Raw genomic sequence first — 17,812 nt, forward strand, 5'->3', positions numbered from 1 at the left:
TTCTCAGCTCTTTCCTCACTTCCGTTGTTTCCATCTCACTTCCTCCGTCTCTGTTTAAAAATGATTTGTATCATTCCCAGAATCTTCGCAATTTCTTTATTTCCTCCTCAATTTTCTTCTCCAAATACCACATGCAGCTCACACGCGTGTAACGCACCTTCCTCTTTTTATTTCATCAGCAAAAATTGATCCGAATTGGCCTGGACGGATTCATTGACTTAGTGGGTTAGTCGGGTGCCTGGGCCTGGATCTGGGACTGGGCTTGGCCTATCGGTTAATGGAAGTTGCTCATCAGGCTTGGTACTCGGTAGCGGTGGGGGAGCACCTACGAGCTCACACATGGCCAGGCACAACGTTGGCACAGTGGCTGGCAGGGCGGCAACCACCGCGCTTGGGTTCAAAGACTGATAGGGGAGCCCTTACAAGTATGCGCTGCTTGAGACTTTAGATATTCAATTTACTTAAAACACCGTTTAGTAACCGTTTCGTTTTCATATTTTGTTTTCACTTTTTTTAAAACTGAAAACTTGTTTGTAAGTGAAAACTGAAAATAATATCTTGTTTGATAACTAATCTTAATTTTTAATCTTAGAAAAAAAAAATGAAAACTGAAAAACTACATTTTTAAGTTTGCAAAATTTGACCTTGAGTTTTTACTTTTTAGTTTTCAGTTTTCAAAAAAATGAAAACTAAAAACTGAAAACAAAATGGTTAATAAATGATCTACATGGCACTCTCTCTAATTTGTCACTGAGGTTTTTGTGGGCTCCTTTTGTCTCCATATCGCCTAGCCTAAGGCTGAGGGTTCATGTCGCGAAGACCTTCTTGGGTACTTTGAGTATTTTTACTGTTAAATCTTTGTTAAAGAATATAAAATCAAAATCTAACGATTACAATACCCGAAATTACCCGAAGTACCCAATAATCTGCAACACTCCAAGAATTTTTTGTCGTACACCAAAACATGGGTGAGTTGTATTTGTAATTTTGTATATACTCAAAAAGAGGGATCATATGAAATGAATGGTTGTTACATGTGACTTGTCGATCTAAACACAAAATGGATTAATCACAATCACTAATTAGGAAGTAGATATGTAACCACATACTAATGAGCAATTTCTTGCCTGGTACACATGACTTGTTTTACGGTAGTAGCGATAGCGATTACATATTTACTTGCTAATGAGCGTATGACATACACTGACCGATATAGTCTTGAAGATGAGATGTACCAATGTCTAACACCAAGTACGCTCAAATCTTTCATACTCAACTCCCAATTTTTTCGCCTTTCTAGTTGACCCATCGTTTGCATGTAACCTCATTACATACTACATAGACCCCATATATTTTGTCTCATTGACTCACAAATTCTAAAAGAGTTTCGACTCTAATAATAATGGCTGAAATAAAGTTCTGATTACCAAACTCGAAAGTTCTACCTTACAACTCCATATATACGTTCCTTTTTAAGAATTACTACTACATACATTAGTCAATTGGCTGCATCATTTTCAATTTGGTTGATTTTTTATAGAGACAATTTTCAAAGCGACTTCAACATTGAATCCTTTGTGTAGGATAGAACATTGTAATTAGCAAATGAGAACAAGGGAAAGAGCAAAAGAGGAATGTAGAAATAGAATGTAGCTTTCTATAAAAGTGGGGGACTTGCGATTTTCCTCAGCTTCTAACTTGTCTTTGTCTTAGAGATATCCAGGATTAGGACTTGTGATTTATGAACATAACCAAAGGTTCTAGGTTCTGATTAATGATTATGACCCTATACAAAATAGGTTATAACCCTACACAAGGGGCCCTTACACTTGAAACTATTGACAATTCATTTGTTGGGGTCTGTCGTTGATCTGTAAAATCAATTATTTGTGTCATCATGTTCTTTACTTTTCGTCATATAATTATTTGGTTTTTTTTAGTTAAGGTGATTTTTGAAGTTGACATAACTCCTTATTTTAATAATTAAGATTTCAAATTGATAGATGCGGTTTAAAAATTTGTCTACTATCAATCACTTTGGTCTTTTTATAAAAATCTCCGTTAAATATGATAAAATAACAAAATATTCTCAATTTAATTATAAACAATGAGCCAAAATAATTTGAAAAAAAAATCAAGAGTATTTTTGTCATTTTATCCTTATTTAATGGATATTTTTTTACGGAAACACCAAAATGATTAATGGTGGACAAACTCAGGAACCACTTCTATCGATTTCAAGTCTCAATGACCAAAGTGAGGAGTTATGCCAATCTTAAAGACCGTTATAGCTAAAAAGCCGGATATTATCTCAATGATGTTATTGTTAGCTACTTAGTACGACGGTCTAGTGATATTCCTCTTCATTTGTAAGTGAGAGTTTTTAGGTTTAATTCTCTTCGAAGGTGAATTTGAACCACATTATTGCTGGCCCATTGTGAGGTTTAGTCAATTCCTCAACCCATTTTTCATATATTAAAAAAATACAATGTTATTGTTCAATAATCTTTTATCACGCGTTCGAAATTGTTCAAAAAATACACCGTTCGCCTAACATACAACATTGTCACGTTGTTTGTTGATGACACTGGGAAAATTTCTCTTCCAAAAGACAAATCAATTTAATCAGAGGAAAAAAGTCCACCTTTTGATTCTCTAAAATGAATTAATTAATTCTACACCTTATGCTAACATGTGAGATGACAATCTGGTTCAACAAACATTTTCATTTCTTCACTTGCAATGCAAAGTATTCTATTAATTTTCTAATTACGAACTTGGTTAATTAACAAGTACAGCTAATAAAATCATATCTAAACTTAATATGTAAATTTTGATTTGGTCCACCAAAAAATAAAATAAAATTATAAAACCGAAGAGAAGAAAAGATAAAACTTGGATGTGGTCTCGTGAAGTTGTTTTGTATCGTATCTGTGCAAAATCCAAAGCCCTCTATGAGTTAAATTACAATCTCCAACACGCTTTTAACCCTTTCAAATTTTATTCCATTGCTATGTACTTGTGCACTACTTTTCTTTTATATGCTTTGTTAAGGTTTAGGCAATGTTCTTGTGGATGTCAGAAAGTGTAAGTAAACCTTGTGGGTGTCAGTTCTATGGTTTAGACAATGAGCAATAGTTCGGAGTATCTTATACCCGCTAAATTTTTTTTTGCAATTTAACATGATGAGAATAACTTATTAGTGTGGTTGTATGTATTGTGACTTACAACGAGCAACTTCGTTGCAAGTTATTTTCTGTCGTTTATTGATGAACAAAATTTTTACCTATCACGGAATGCATATGCTTTTATTTTTATCTCTTCCAATTCTATCACATGATTTGTCAAGTAAGTCTTCCTCGACGAATCACGAAAACTCAAAGGAGAGTGCCTCTGGCAACTCTACTACCACATTTCCTACCAAAATGCTAACAAAATTGAAGGGAAATTTTCATAGGGTGTGGACATAGCTGTAAGGGATAAATTCCTTCCTCCCTTTCGCTCAAAAATAAATACAACGATCTCTAATCGATTTCATATAAGTTTTCTTCAACATTGACAAACTTATATTGTATACATGTAAAATTACACTTTTTTCCTCTTCCTAAATATAGCCTCATAGCCCAGCTATTTTAGGCCAAAAAATTACTCAAAGATTCACATGGGAGAGGTATACAATATTTAGAGGCAGGTATACAGTATTTAGAGATAGAGAGATTTTTCAACGTGTTCGAAATACGATTTAGTAGTTCAAATGTCATAATACAAGTGATTAAATTATTTTTTTTTTCAAATATCCATTTACTTATATTATAATATTTAGTATACCGATTTATGTTCACGGTACATTGAAAAATTCCTCAGAGCATAAAATCCTTCGCAAATAATAGGGTAGTTGAAAAGTTGTACCAAAGTATGGAAACTAGAACGTACAACTCGGGACAGAAAATTGAATATAAAAAGTGTGTTAAGGTCGGTTACGTAATTCCAGGTGAGTATCTCAAGTTTCAACCCCAGCTGTTGGTCCTTGTTCTGACCTCCACCTTCTCTATAACTTCATACATACAAACACAACACCCAGAAACCCACCGACAAAACCAGAACCTCCGTGGTGTCGAGCACTCAGAGGAGCCACTTGGGATTTTTTAAGGAACGTGGGTTTCTGGATCTGAATTTTGGGTCAAACGAGTGCGTTGACTCCATTGACTTGGGATTGGTAAATGAGTGTTGCTCTGGTTTAGCTTGACTGGTCGCATTAGAGAGAAGAATGTCTTGGAGGAGCAGAGGAGGAGGAGGAGGAGGAGGAGGAGGAGGAGAGGCAGCAGCTTCGAAGAGTGCAGTGTCTCGGAAATGGACACTTTTGTTTTGTATTGGTTGCTTTTGTGCTGGAATGCTCTTCTCTGATAGGTAAATTATTTGAATTTCTACATATTTAAAGCTTCGATTTTTCTTTAAAATCCCAGAAAAAAAAGATTAATTAATTTAATTTGGTGAAGTGGGTAGCTTTTGTTTTCCCTTAAATCTCTTCTGGGTTTTTGTAATTAATGCATCATTGGTGTATTTCTTAATTTTTCTGTTAGTATCTTAAAGTAGTGATTAATGATGATGGCAGACTAGTTTATATTTCAATTAGTGGTATTACTCTTCATTGTTTTTTGGTTGAATTTTCCCTTTTTTCCCCCGCAGAATTGGTAAGTTTGTGTTGTCCCTTACAATTATGAGATTAGGATGGATCTGAATTTCATATAATAGATCCGAAGATTCAATTCAGACATCATTCCAGCAATCAGGTTTTGTCATAATTGTTTAATTCAAGAGATGAGTCTGTTGTTTCGTCTTCATTAAGTACTAGGTCACCGTCTTCCGCCTGGTCCCTTTCTTTCCCTCCCTCTGCTTCTCAATGCCGGAAAATGTGCTGATGGGGCGACTCCTGCGTGATTTCCAAACTAGGATATTGGTTTTTGATAGCATCGTTTATGTCCTTAATCTTCACATTCTGATTACTGTATGCGACTTTTTTTTCTGCAAAAATGGACATACATTCCCATCAAAACATGTTTTTACTTGAACTTTATCAGAAGCGAAAGTAGCATGTTCTATGGTAGAGTTTTTTTTATTCCAGACGTGTGGTATACTAATTAAAAATAAATGGATTCTGCCAACAGAATGTGGTCAGTGCCTGAAATTAAAGACGTATCGAGGACAACAAGGGTTGACAATGAAACACCCAAGTTAGTTTCTGGTTGTGATCCAACAATTGTAAGTACCTTTTATCTAAGCAGCCGTCTATTTACCTTTTCTTTATTTGTTTTTTCATGTTTACTGTTGTTTTTGTTTAGAAGGATGTAGAACATGAACCAAAGGATGTTTATGGGGAAGTTTCAACGACTCATCACGCTATACCGTAAGTCATGCTGCAGCTCAACTCATTTTGTTGAAGTTGACTCAACATTATGTCTTATGACTCGTCGAAATTGCAGCACGCTGGATAAAAAAATTTCAAATTTGGAGGTGGAATTAGCTGCTGCAAGGGCTGCACAGGAATCTATACTTAGTGGTTCACCGATTGCAGAAAATTTAAGAATTCCCGAGACAAGAAATAAAAGAAAGTATTTGATGGTCGTAGGAATAAACACTGCTTTTAGCAGTCGAAAGCGCAGAGATTCAGTTCGTGCTACTTGGATGCCTCAAGGTTTTTTATTGACAACCTACTTTCTTTATGTTTTCTAATTATATGTGAATGCCTCTGACATTTCCCTTATACTTTGTCTTTACTATATAGCGGATAAAAGAAAGCAGCTTGAGGAAGAAAAGGGCATTGTAGTTCGCTTCGTAATAGGTCACAGGTGGGTGTTTGAGTTCAATTCTATTGGTGAATAACAATTTACTTGTTTAGGTTTTCCCTTCTATAGACTTCATGTAGGTAGGTGTCAGCCTTTCACTAGAAGATCGTGGAATTTGATTCTTTCCTATTGGGATTTTTGTTATGGAATAAACAATCTACTTTATTAGAAACATTTTGGAAATTATACAACATGGTAGAATTGAATACATTTTTTTATCTCAAAGTTAATGTTGATCACATGATTTACCCTAAATTGTCTACGTTTTTATTGTATCATACATAGTCATCTCAATGTTGAAATGCTTTCCTCTTCTTAAGAAGGAAAAAAACACATTAAAACCTTTAAGGAATGAAGCCTGATCTGTTTTTTCTTCTATCCATTGCTAGTGCTACATCAGGTGGTATCCTTGATAGAGCTATTGAAGCAGAGGAGAAGAGGCATGGTGACATTATGCGGCTGGTAAAGCCTTAATCCTTTCAGCTAGTTCGTTAAATCCTTTAATCTGACGGAGGAGCACATATAAACAGTGCGAGACATCTTCGTAATGTGTTGGTCTGAGGAAAAAGCTAATCGATTTTGTTTTCATAAATTTGATGAAAGCAGGATCATGTTGAAGGCTATCTTGAATTGTCAGCAAAGACGAAGATATTCTTTGCCACTGCTGTTGCTTCGTGGGATGCAGATTTCTATGTCAAAGTTGATGATGATGTACATGTAAATATAGGTATATAATCATCAGGCTTCTCTGTTCAAAATATGTCTTTTGAATGTTCACAAACTGGAAATTGGCTTTTCCGGAACACATCCTAAATCACTCCTGTTTAAGGAGTCACTAGTGTTGTCATTTTTATGGGCACATTCTGATCTCCAGCTAGTGTGTAATAACTTTTTCTGTTATCGTTCTCTATTTCTTCTTAATGTTGAGTTCATTCATCATATAATTTCAGGAACACTTGGAGCAACTTTAGCTAGACACCGATCAAAACCCAGGGTGTATATTGGATGCATGAAATCTGGTCCAGTCATTGCTCAAAAGTGAGTTGTACACTCTTGAGTTATTTAAACCAGCTAGACATTTGTGGCATGCTTTCCCTTACCTCACTTGTTTATTGACAGGGGAGTAAGATATCATGAGCCCGAGTACTGGAAATTCGGAGCAGAAGGGAACAAGTATTTCCGTCATGCCACAGGACAGCTCTATGCTATCTCAAAAGACTTGGCTAATTACATATCAAACAACCAGTATGTTTCCAGATTTTATGTAGTGGAAATCGTTCTGCTCAAATTATGTCTACCCCTTAGGGCCTTTCTTATTTCTTACATTTTGCTAATCATCTAGGCATGTGCTACACAAATATGCGAATGAGGATGTTTCTTTGGGGTCGTGGTTCATTGGATTGGATATGGAGCAGATTGATGACCGAAGATTATGTTGTGGAACACCACCTGGTAATCTCATATCCATCTGTTTTGCCCCATTTTTCTAAACTCACTTGGTCTTGATTAGGCTCTTACAGCTTTGGGAAAAATATAAAGTTCGGGTGCCAAATATCTGATTAACATAGGTTGTTACATGTTCCATGGCTCCAACGTTGTGTTTCTGTTTCATATGGTCATGTTTAATTTTAACACTTAAAGCAAACAAGTTGAAATCATTTATTTTAGGTTACACATTGTTAACTATGTAGCACACTGGGAGGGGACATAGTTTGGTGGTCGTGACATAAACCATTGGCTTACATGTTTTACCAGGTGCAGCCGTGTAGGCCCCACAGGGAGTTATCAGTCATTTTATTGTTCATTAAAATGTCAGATCAACTATACCTTCCAGAGCATTTAGAATGGGTTGATTACAGCCCCCTTAATTGCCACACATTGTTTGGCTGATACCAGTTGCAATACACACCTAATCATCGTGGCCATCAGCTCATATAAGACATCATGAGGTCTTAGTTCAGATCCTCCGATTGATCGAGCATTTCTTACCATGACAGTTCACTTGCATTAATGGCATACATTCTCATTTGACTTGTGTCTAAGACTTCAAGGTCAGGGCTGATCATGTGCTAAATAACATGCGTGAGAAACACCTGTGTTAATTCCTATGGTGCTATTTCAATGTTATTGGTGTGGGTCAGTGTGTTTTCTACGGGATAAGTTTTCAATAATTGCAAAGAACACAATATTAGAAGAAAGGTTAATGGTAGTTCAAACTAGGGATAAATATTATCATGACATAGCGTATGGTTACAAGTTTAATGGTGTTAATTGTTACCACAGATTGTGAGTGGAAGGCTCAGGCAGGCAACGTCTGCGTTGCTTCATTTGACTGGAGCTGCAGCGGGATTTGCAAGTCTTCCGAGAGGATCAAGGAGGTCCACAAGCGCTGTGGAGAAGGTGAGAATGCTTTGTGGAATGCAGCTTTCTAATGGACAAAACGTTCTTCCAAACTCAGGAGGAACATGTAAATGGCGTGAGCTTGTATCATAAAAATTCACAGAGAGAACGAAAATGGGATGCATAGCAAGATGGGTTGGCTGCTGACACCCTTCCAGGGAAGTTGCTTTCTTATTTCCGGGACTCTACTCCATTTTAGACAAGGAGTGAGAAACCCAATAGCAAAACTTGAAAGAAGCGAGAGATTGTAGTTAAAATCATTCTTTGAGTGCTTCCGGGGCCACTTGTGTTGTAAGTCTTCCATGGTTAATGAAGCTCCAGAATAAGTTCCAGTTGGATTTTTTTGTACCTTTATTCATGTTGTAGAAGAAGTGGTTTTTATCTCTTTCCTTGGTGATGAAGCTTCAATGTGACATCTCTGACCACTGACTAGTTGACTCAGTTGACTCGTTCATATGCATATACAGTTCTCTTCCCCAGACTGCAATGAATTTGATGAGTAGCTGAGCTAATGAATTAAGTGACTAAACAAAAGCATTTAGGTGGTAAACTAAATGTCTCAACCAAATTGATTGGAGAAATTTACCAAAAGAAGAAATGATGAGAGAAGTCAAATAAGTTGTTATTGAGAAACTTGTAAGAAATGGATTCACTTTTAGTGTGGTGATTTTGACCCACTGTTTTAAGTGCCGTTAGGCCCCCCACCTACCATCTGACTAGCGCCTAGGGTCTTTTGTAAATTTATTCTGATCACAAAAACAAGGCTGTGTAACCTTATATAAGTCACTTGGGGTGCCATAGTAATTGTAAACACGTTGTATGTAAGTTCTTCACTACCGTCACTTAGAAGAGGAAATTATGTTTTCCATTACAAAAAAAAAAAAAAAAAAAAAAAAAAAAAAAAAACACAGTAAGGAAATGTAGAGAAGATTTTAAATATCAAAACATGTCACGGTAAGGGCTTGTGTAGGGAGGATTTGTAGTTGTTGAAGTGCCGAACAACGTTTTGTGTCTCTCTCATGTGAAGTATGATAGTGCTATTCACACTCATTTTTATTTCTCACATACCATTATGAAATTTTAGCCGTTGGATTGAATGAATTAAAAAATATTAATGGCAAAAAATTAACAAGCGTGCGTGAGAGGTAAAAATGGGTATGTAAACAGCACTATCCATGAAATATATTTAGTAATTAATAATCCATTATAAGAAAATATGATGATTAAAAGATAATACTTGAGCACTCACTAGTGAATACTTGTGTTTTAATTTTGCCCAATGATATTATCACATGTCTTATTGTTTTAAAAATAATTGACGCATTATTAATTTTTCTTGAGCTTTAAAACTAAGGAACACGTGATATTTTTTTAATTGAGTTAAATTAAAAAGTGAAGACATAAAATATTCACATGCAAGTAGCTTAGTATTATTTATCATCAAAATTGTTTTGCTGTCCACTTATAAACGAATTTAACATTTCTGAAAAAGGAAGCACAGCCAAATCTACATACTTTTAATCCGTCATGCTGCAGCTGCACTGAAAAAGCACAGCCCCACTATATTTCCTCTCCCCACTATCTAACAAAGACACCATTCACATTGAAAAATTGGAGCATTTGTTTGATTCGATTAAATATTTAGTTTATATACAAAAAGAATTAGTGAATATTAATTGCGGGATTTGTCGCAACATGGAGTAATAGTCTCTTTGAGTAAATTGGTCAGAATTTTTGCCTTTTATTTGCCTCTTCAAAATCCTTTATGTTGGAAAAATTTTTTTAACAGCGTTACTTTGTAAGATTATTGTTTCACATTCAGACAATTTCATAGATTAGTCCTCATAAAGTTTTAATTTAATGACTTAAAGCTTCAGTTTGTCTCTTAAGCATTTGTTTATTTACGATGGAATTTTTTTTTATAACAATAAAAATCCATATTGATGATTTTTCCAAAACAAAGGGAAAAAAAAGTAGTGGTGTATTAGTTATATCTACTTCTTCCCTCAAAGGTTTTGTATTTATTTACCACGTTACCATTTTAGCCTTAGTCTTACCAACATTTTCATGTCTCTCTCTCTCTCTCTCTCTCTCTAATATATAATATATATAATAAGACCCATTGGGGTTCATGTTGCTGCTCATGCAATACCTGCAAAGATGAGACGAAACTCAGGTGACAATGCTCCTAATTACTTCAGTGTCCTGAAGCTCATATACTCCTCCCTCAGGATTTCTGTGATTCCTCTGAGCGTTGCAACCATTGGTGTAAGTTTAAATATAGTGGAAACAAAAGAACTCAACATATCCAATTAACCACTAACCTTGTGAAGTCATAGTAGCAGATCTCAATCCCCATGCACGTGCTAAACAAGTGCGCAGCTCTCAATAGACTTACATTTGGCTCACTATGACCAACCACCACCCCAGCTATGGCAACCTAAAGTTCTCCAATTTCACGGGCCTCAAGTAACAACTCCATTCATTTTCATTTTCTTGGATAATTACTGTTTCCGTTTTCGATACAAGTGATACTGGCATTTGGAGGACTCAAACTGCGGTCCTCTAGTCCAATAGTGGATGCTTTTAATCTACTGAGCTGGAAGATCGTTGCGCTAATGTTTCTGTTTTGAGTTATTGATTAATGTTTTGAAGTGTCTTTGTTTCTGCAGGTACATGGTTTGCATCAGCAACATTTCTGGTGTGTATGCTTTTCTTGTAGCTTTGTCCTCATGGATCACGTGCTTTGTGACTAAAGCTTGGCTTTTCTTCGTCTCTGACCAGGTTCATTTTCTTTTCTCTTTTGGCTCCTTTCAATTTCTTTTCTTTTTCTTTTGGCTTGTAGACAAAAAATAGGTGTTTGATGCACAGATAAAACCAGTTACAAACGTCTAATAAAAAATACAACTGAATTGGCGCAACAAACAGTAATCACAGTTTAGCTGTTGTATATATGTCTAAAAGTTTTAGTACTGTTTATTTCCCTTGAAAGTTTGGGGAAAAGGAAAATAGATATACCCCCACATAAACGTTCTTATTTTACTCAGTACTTTTGTTTTGTTTTCAAAGCTTCTCAACATTTTTTTTTTATAAATATGCAAATTACTCATTTTCTTTTTTGTTCTCTTGATCTGTGTTGTGTTGAACGCACTAAAGGCATTAGTATAATGTTCTAACCCACTAAGTAAGTGGTCCCAACTTTAATAGATGTATAATTAGACAATTTTTATTTTGAAATGTTAATAACAGCTTACACGTCTCAAATTTGACGCATACAGAAATGTGTCCTCGCTCATGTTCTGTAATTTATTTTCTTTCTTGTTTCAAATATTGGGTGCAGATTGTAGCTTGTTTAATGGTCACATCTTGGGCGGCAGTGATGGAGATATTGTTTTTAGCTTACAAAGGGGACAAGACAGTCTCATGGAGTGAAGCCTGCACTTCTTATGGGAAGTTCTGCAGCAGAATGAAGGTGGCATTGGTTCTCCATGCCCTGGCTCTTTGTTGCTTTCTTGGCTTGGCTGTGATCTCAGCTTATAGGGTTTTTAGCATTTTGAGCCACCTTCTGGTTCTGATAAGGAGGTGGAAGAAGAGAGGACTTAGATTCGAATCATTAGATGAGTTTTCCTTAAGTGGTTTCTGTTAGTTGGTTTCTAGTGGTCTCTTGTTGTAGACATATGATTCGGCTTGAAATTAAACACACACACACACACACACACACACACACACACACACACACACACACACACACATATATATATGATAATTGGATTGTGAAAAATACACTTGGAGATTATATTTGGTGAAATGCTAATTGTTGTATCTTCAACCTAAGCTATTTGTCGGGAAAGTCTAATTCGATTTGGTGACCATTTGGTCATTCTTATAAATCAGATAATTTGATGATTAATCATGGGATATTCTTTGTTACCATAATTGTTGATTTCTTTGATATATATGTAAATGACTAATTGGACTTCAAGTTATGTCAATTTTTGTAGAGACGACTTTTAAATGATGATAAAGAGAATAAATGACAATAAGGAGAATAAATGACTTGATTATGATGTTTTTACGATGAAATGATGTCTCATCGTTATGTAAGGAGGAATGACTCTTTACATGCAAGAAGCCAAATACTTCTGTTAGGGTATGTTTGGTGAGGGAATTCTATGCCCCATAGGATTAAGGCTAAGTTGGTAAGGAATAGACCCTAAAAAACTAGATAGAGGGCATTAGAAATGCCCTTCGCAAGCATTACAAATGCATGTGAGATGGATGTATAAATGACCCTTCCTAAGTAAAAATTTGCAAATCCCTCTCGCATACCTTTATAATACTCATAAAGGGCATTTCTATCATTTTCATCTAACATTTCATAGTTTTTTTTTATTAACTTGGCCTCAGTCTCTTAAACTTAGAAATTATTCACTTAAACAACTTTAACAAACTAGGAATTGAAGTTTGTTAGTTTTTGGTCGTATGCTTATTTTTTCTTTATTAGATTAATATTTTTTTTAAATTATAATGTTGTACTCTTCTTGTTTAAACTTTTAAGTAGGTCGGATCTCATATTGACAGATTAAAATCAAAGTTTAAGCCTATGTTTCTAATAACATAAATAATCTTCTGTTTTAATTAAAATGTTAAGCATATAAGCGCACTGGTGCTCAATGCTCATCTCACCTACCACACCCAAAACAAAAGCAATTAAGCACACTTATGTCCAAGAACTTGATGGAAAGGAAACTAGTACCTAAACTAGCAACCGTCTTTGGTTTGGTTTTATCACAAGCCAGTCTGCAAGACCCAAAATATGCATTTCATGTTAAATGAGAAAATGATTAAAGCATCTCTCTCCATAGTTTGTTTCTCCATAGCTTTTCGGTTTATCAATAGTCAGCTTGCTTTTTAAAATATTTTTCTACTTGTGCACGAAATTTTATTTCGTTAGGAGACTTGGCTTCCCAAACATTAGTAACTGTTGATTGGAGTATGGTGTGTGTACTTAAGCATGAAGGTGGACTTGGTCTTCATGAATTGACTGCTTTGAACTTGACAGCTTTGCTTAGTTTTAGCTGGGATGCTTTACAATCTTCTTCTTTGTGGGATTCTTTTGCTCATCAACGTTTTCTTCTTCTGCCTTACAAAAAAAAGATATCTGCCTTCTGTGTGGCATGGTTTGAAGCGTGTTTTGCTTATTCTGAATAACAATAGTCGTTGGATTATTGGCAGTGGGAGGTCAGTTTCCTTTTGGTTCAACAAATGGTTGGATGACCCGATTATTGGCCCTTCATTATCTTCTCATTTCACCAACAGTTCTAGCTTGGGTTTCAAATGCTATTGAAACTCATATGTGATTTTTGCCAGATTATTTTATAGATTTATTCCCTTCTGTGGTGTAACAGATTCTTTGTTTACCTTTGTCTTTAAATGTAGATGATGTCACATTAATTTGGGAGCCTTCGTCTTTTGGGAAATTTTCCATTTCTTCTTGTTATCATCTTATTTGGAAAAAAAAAAAACATAGTGATATTGCTTGGGCTAAGGTTATTTGGCGACATTTTATTCCGTCTCGACTGTCTATTTTGGCTTGGTGGCTTTTTCTTAATAAACTTCCTACTGCAGTGCATACGATATGGTATTCTTTGGCATCCATTTGTTGTTTATGTCATAATTCAAAAGAATCTACTATTCATCTTTTCTTCGGGGATCAGATATCTAGGCAACTTTGGAGGTAATTAGCATGTCAATTTGGTACCTCTTTGTCTTTTTCAGATTTTTTGGTTGTTGTTTGAAATGTCTATGTACGTAAGTCCATTTCCCTACAGTTGCACAATCTTTGGTTTTTGGGGTGTTTCTATTTGTTTGGACTGCACTTGGAAGATAACTTTATACGCCTCTCACACATATCGTGAGGAAATGTTGTTGTGGACAATTGTGCTAACATGAACTTGTCTTCTCCATCTTTGGTATGGTATGATTTCTCTCCGTTGCTAGTTCGTGCTACTTTGTTTTCAGACCATGTTGGCTTTCGTGGCTTCTGCTTCTCAAATTAATGTGCATCTTGACATACATGTTTGTCTCAATTCCTTGTTTTTCTTCTTTTTTTTCCTTGTATTATGAGGAGTTACGTTTATGTCCCCTTAGTTAGGTGCAACTTTTTTTTATTATCAATAAATATTTTTTTTTGTACCATTAAGATTTTCTAAAAAAATGATTATCTTTTCGATTTTACTAGTGATTTAACTTCAAAATTTATTTTCACTGTCAGTTTAACTTAGCATCTTCAATAACACTAATTATTTTGGGAATTGTTATTAGCACTCCAAAATGTCATTCTACACTTCAAACTTTCTATATTAGAAAAGAAAAATACACTTGTGAGGAGTGTAGAATGAGATTTTTGGAGTGCAAATAACACTTCCCATTATTTTAACCAATTCTCAATATTTGTTATTGTTTCAACACGAGAGGGTATGTAAAAAATGAGAGAGTGCAACCAATGAGTGAATTTTAATATTATTTAATGTTTAACTTTGGGTAAGTTCTGCTAGCTCATTATATACTGAGTCAAAGCAAGTTCTAGTGACCATGAACCAGCAACCTAACAAACACCAGAGGTGAAGACCAACCAAGCACCAACAACAAAAAGAGAAGCAGAAGTCGACGTCCTCCATCGAACTCCACATAGAACCAATCCGCCACCACCAATGGTATAAAATCGGGGAGGAAGTCAGTGGAACCACTGACAATAGTGCCGAGATTGATATACAGGTGGAAGGTGGTGGTGCGAACACCTGAGCTGAGGCTTTACGCACTTTCCGATAAAGCTGTTGGGGGCGGAACAAAGTGGGAGCATATCAGATCCAAAGTGAAATCGATAAAGAGTGATCACAGGTGGGAGGGAAAGAAGGTGAAAAGAGTGGATGCATGGAGGGGAAAATACAGTGGAGAGGACAACATGGAGACAGCGAAACGAAGTTTTCCGATTGGGGCAAGAAGTGGTTCCAATTGATACGCAAGGGCTGATAAATAGAAGGGAGAAAACAGAAGAAGAAAAACGATAGGGAATGCCACCGGTCGTGGCCGAAGCTAAGGCTGGAGGCTAAACTGGAGACTAGGAAAGGAAACACTCACACACAGTAAGAAAAACTCTCACTCAGAGAGAAAGCTCTCACGAGGAGAGAAGGTGTTTTTTCTGTAAATATATCTTTTGTTTCCCTTAAACCATTTCTCTTAACTATATCTAACTATGTATTGTTCACAAGTAAATTTAGTTAGCTATCCTTTTGACTAGTCTCTTATAGATGCTTCTTATCAAGAATCACTCTGCACTCCACGAGCCACATCCAGAGTCCAGTTTTAGAAATTACAATTTCTCTAATCACACTAATAAATCCAAAAACATCGTCAAGTATCACTTGCTTTTATTGCTTTTAATGATTTCTTTTATTTCTGATAAACCCAAATTTATCACCTCTTAAAATAAAATATCGTTCCACCGAAAGATTATAGGGATAAAACTTCTTAGATTTGAATATAATACTTGCATAAAATTAATAAAGTCACCCTTTCGACAGTCAAATGGTAATACGGTAGTAATAATGTGGTTCTAATTCGCCTTTGACGAGAATTGAACAAAAAACTTCTCCCTTACATGTGAAGCGGAATACTACTAGACCATAATAGTAATTGTATTAAATACACAAATTATATATAACCATTAGATGATGATTGTATTTAATACATATAAGTATTGTAGCCAATTCCTAAGTTCTTGGGTGTTATAAACACAAAAAATGTTGCATGCGGATACATTAGTTGAAGAGGTATCTTCAACTTGCCCCATGAATTTGTAAGCTATTGCCATTTTTCCGCCTAATTTTTTATTTTAGTCAATTCCCTTTGAACTTTTATTTTTTGCCAAAATTTCTCCTACCATTGGTTTTTCTAGTTTTCCAACCAACATTTCATCCATTTTTGTCACGTATTTTTTGAGGGTAAACATGTGACATCCCGTCCCGGAAATGCCGAAACGTACGTATGAAATTACAATTTTACCCCTAGTGTACTTTCGTCACGTTTTGGTTGTCTGGTGTGTCGTGGCATGTGTTTGGAACCTCACACACTCCCCCACACACACACAGACACTATCCTTCTCTCTCTCTCCTTCTGTCTTCTCTCTCTCCCGAGCCCTCTATTCTTCTTCTTCCTAAAAACGTACGGACCAACTCACATACCCCTCAAACGGTGGTAGATCGAGGAAACCAAGGACATATTTGAGCTCGTGAGGTCGAGGGGAACACAACCGTAGCATTTTCAGGTGAGAAACACATCGTTTTCACGTCGATTCGACGATGTCCGTTTTGAGTACTGTTCATGCAAAATTTATACATTGAGTTTTTGAACTTTTGAAGCTTGTAGATGTGTTGGTGAAGTCCCAAGGAGTGTCGGAGTAGCTCGTTGGACGAATTTGGACGTCGGGAAGGCCTGGTTCGAAGTTGGCCGGTTTTTGAGTTTTGAGACAGGTATGATCGCGCGGCTTTTAGCTTTTAAAAGTTGTATAGCGTGATTCTACTAGTTTAGGGCGTTCTTTTGGTCCAAGAATCATAGAAATTGGTTAAGAAACGAAGGAGAATAGTGAGTTTAAAGTTTTCCCCAGTTTCCGGCGACCGGAGTCCGGCGAGGGTAGGCCGGAGAAGAAAGGGGAATATTCCGTTAGGTTTAACGGAATATTCCTAACGGCAGTGACGGCATCCGGTTAGATTTGACGGAATATTCCGTTAGTTTAACGGAATATTCCTGACGGCGTCTGTTGACACCGTCAGTGTGCCTGGCACGTGGCCGCGCGTGGGGGGCGCGTAGGTCCGTGCCTGTGCTGGCGCGTGGGGGCGCGTGCGGGGTCCAAAATTTTTTCTAAAAATATGGTTGTGATCCTGAGGTTGTGTAGAGCACGTGGGTATATTCATTTGTCCATTTTGAGCAATGTATGAGAAGTTATTACGAGAAACGAGTTTTGTGCTTTAAAGTTAACGTTTTTATAGTTGTTTCGCATCTAGGTGACACGTACCCAGAGGACGAGCGTGCACACGCGAGACAGGGGGGCTACGACCCTTCTACATACCAGTGAGTGGGCTTTTGTTTTCCGTATATACCTATATACAATTATATTCCCAGAAATTGAATTAAAAAGGGTTATTTGCCTTATGCCATGCATGTTATTGTTATCGTTTATGCATCATTGCACGCATTAGTAGTGGCATACATATATATGCATATTGGGTGCTGTGGACGCACATGTAAGTGCCAGGTAAGTGGTAAGCATATTTACTTTCAGCAGTAGTTTAAGAGACTTAGAGAGCTCATAACCTGCACCCCCGGTGTTAGTGCTCCCGCCCAGAGTAGGGCACAGTCCTTCACGTGATGTTCACCTCCCGCACCACACGCTCAGCTTGGATCCAAGTTAGGTGCATAGGCCTGTCGTACAGACCACATTAGGTGGTTCCGACTCGTAGGTGACCCGCGATTATTCGCACAGCCTTCACGTGATCGTAGCACTAGAGCGT

At 36.5% G+C, this 17,812-nt stretch overlaps 1 protein-coding gene and 1 pseudogene across 2 annotated transcripts; both read left to right on the forward strand.

The window, feature by feature from the left end:
* Positions 1 to 3,930: 3,930 nt before the first annotated feature.
* Positions 3,931 to 9,073, forward strand: LOC137742340 (probable beta-1,3-galactosyltransferase 2). 2 transcript variants are annotated; one of them, XM_068482185.1, is made up of 11 exons: positions 3,931 to 4,407; positions 5,166 to 5,259; positions 5,343 to 5,404; positions 5,481 to 5,692; positions 5,783 to 5,846; positions 6,233 to 6,305; positions 6,450 to 6,570; positions 6,794 to 6,881; positions 6,963 to 7,088; positions 7,186 to 7,295; positions 8,127 to 9,073. In XM_068482185.1, the coding sequence occupies exons 1-11, from the start codon at positions 4,268 to 4,270 to the stop codon at positions 8,273 to 8,275; spliced, it is 1,239 nt and encodes a 412-aa protein (XP_068338286.1). In that variant the 5' UTR covers positions 3,931 to 4,267; the 3' UTR covers positions 8,276 to 9,073. The 2 variants fall into 2 exon arrangements, with proteins under 2 accessions (XP_068338286.1, XP_068338285.1); XM_068482184.1 differs by having other exon boundaries at positions 3,932 to 4,407; positions 5,340 to 5,404.
* Positions 9,074 to 10,403: 1,330 nt separating this feature from the next.
* Positions 10,404 to 11,846, forward strand: LOC137742892 (CASP-like protein 2D1; annotated as a pseudogene).
* Positions 11,847 to 17,812: the final 5,966 nt, after the last annotated feature.

This window comes from Pyrus communis, chromosome 8 (assembly GCF_963583255.1).
Source record: "Pyrus communis chromosome 8, drPyrComm1.1, whole genome shotgun sequence".
NCBI classification, from domain to species: domain Eukaryota; kingdom Viridiplantae; phylum Streptophyta; class Magnoliopsida; order Rosales; family Rosaceae; genus Pyrus; species Pyrus communis.